Below are 1,660 nucleotides of genomic sequence, written 5' to 3' on the forward strand. Positions count from 1 at the left end.
ATTGTACATAAATGTTTCTTTCGTTTTACAGAGAAACGCAATTACGTCTTTGTTTCATTATTCCCAATTAACCAAGAGTGAAACCCCATTATAAAACAACATTTTCTGCAAATATTTCACGAAACATGGAAAAATTGAGGTTTGATTTTGCTGTGAAACCGACTTCAGATGAAAATCCAACATCATACGCATAACCTCAATAGCTACACCTGATGGACAGATTTTTGGAATACCAGCCGAAGACCAACCTGCAAATCTACACCAAGAAATTACAAATACTCCCAACTATGCCAAGATCAGAAAATCATTAAATAAAAGACATCAAACAAGAAAAATATGGATAACCTTGACAGATGATATATCAAAAGTATATTTGGATGGAGAACAAAACTTACAGTTTAATGATTTTTATCTAGAAGAAATTTTGGAAGAAACAAATAGTGCTGAATCTATACCTAGTGGCTCAAATCAAACGTTGGAAAAACTGTTGGAAAAATTGCTTGAAGATAAACAAACAAAATCTGAATCTCAAAATTTAGGGAAAATTGCAAAGGATTTCATGATTGAGAAATTCACTGGCAGAAACTCAAATGCTTACGAGTGGATTAAAGATTTTAATAAAGAATGTGAACGTTTCCAAATCAACGAAGACAAAAAGAAAATTGAAATTTTAAAAAACTTTTTGGGATATTCCAGTGTAGATTGGTACAACTGCTAATGAAACTTACAATGGAATCGGAATGGAACAGATGGGAGAAAAATTTTTGTGAGACGTTTGCAAACAAAGGATGGTCACCCATCAGATATGCTCTTGCCTTTAAATATCAAGCAGGTTCGTTACTTGAGTATGCTAAAAAAAAGAAAAATTGTTACTGGAAGTAAGAAAATCAATTGATATTGGGACACTTATAGACCTTATAGCATTTGGCTTACCTAATTATGTGGCTGATAAAGTTGACAGAGAAACTTTACAAGGAACGGAAGATCTCTACAATGAAATAGGAAAATTGGAACATCTTGCCGGGAAGAATAAATACGATAAAAAAAGTATTATATATTCTGGCACTAAATCCAAAAAAATTGAAGAAAAAAAACCATGCCAAATTTGTGTCAACGAAAAAAAAGGAAAACGTTACCATCTTGAAGACAATTGCTGGTTTAAAGGGAAAAATCAAAAAGCAGTTGTCAAAATTGTAAATAACTCGGAACTGGAAATTGAACTGAACGAGAAGTTCCACCCTTAATACAAGTAAAATTACTATTAAATGATACTTTAAAAGTTTCTGGAATTTATGATTCAGGTTCAAATGTGTCATTAATTAATGCAAAATTATTGAAGATACAACCAAAAGAAATTACAAGTAATATACAAATGGTAAATTTGAAAACTATCAATGGTGAGAAGAAAACAAAAGGTATGGTAACATTAAAAATAAAAATCTACAATATGGAAAGAATTATGGATGTTTTTGTGGTAGATAATGAAAATTTTAAGTACGATTTTCTAATTGGTTTGGATTGTATCAAAGATTTCAAATTATTGCAAAATGAAGAATTGAAAATCATACAATGTAACAATCCAAAAAAAAGAATGTAACCTCAAATGAACTGTAATGAAAATGAACTGAGTAATCTATGTACGTATTAGTTTACATGTATA

General features: G+C 30.3%; 1 protein-coding gene across 1 annotated transcript; it reads left to right on the forward strand.

Moving 5' to 3' along the window:
- The first annotated feature begins 21 nt into the window (after nucleotides 1-21).
- Nucleotides 22-1,598, forward strand: LOC115245476. Its single transcript, XM_029823862.1, has 2 exons — nucleotides 22-832; nucleotides 913-1,598. The coding sequence occupies exons 1-2, from the start codon at nucleotides 718-720 to the stop codon at nucleotides 1,242-1,244; spliced, it is 447 nt and encodes a 148-aa protein (XP_029679722.1). The 5' UTR covers nucleotides 22-717; the 3' UTR covers nucleotides 1,245-1,598.
- The last annotated feature ends 62 nt before the right edge of the window (nucleotides 1,599-1,660 follow it).

Source organism: Formica exsecta, unplaced genomic scaffold (assembly GCF_003651465.1).
Source record: "Formica exsecta isolate Colony F162 unplaced genomic scaffold, ASM365146v1 C16433040, whole genome shotgun sequence".
NCBI classification, from domain to species: Eukaryota; Metazoa; Arthropoda; class Insecta; order Hymenoptera; family Formicidae; genus Formica; species Formica exsecta.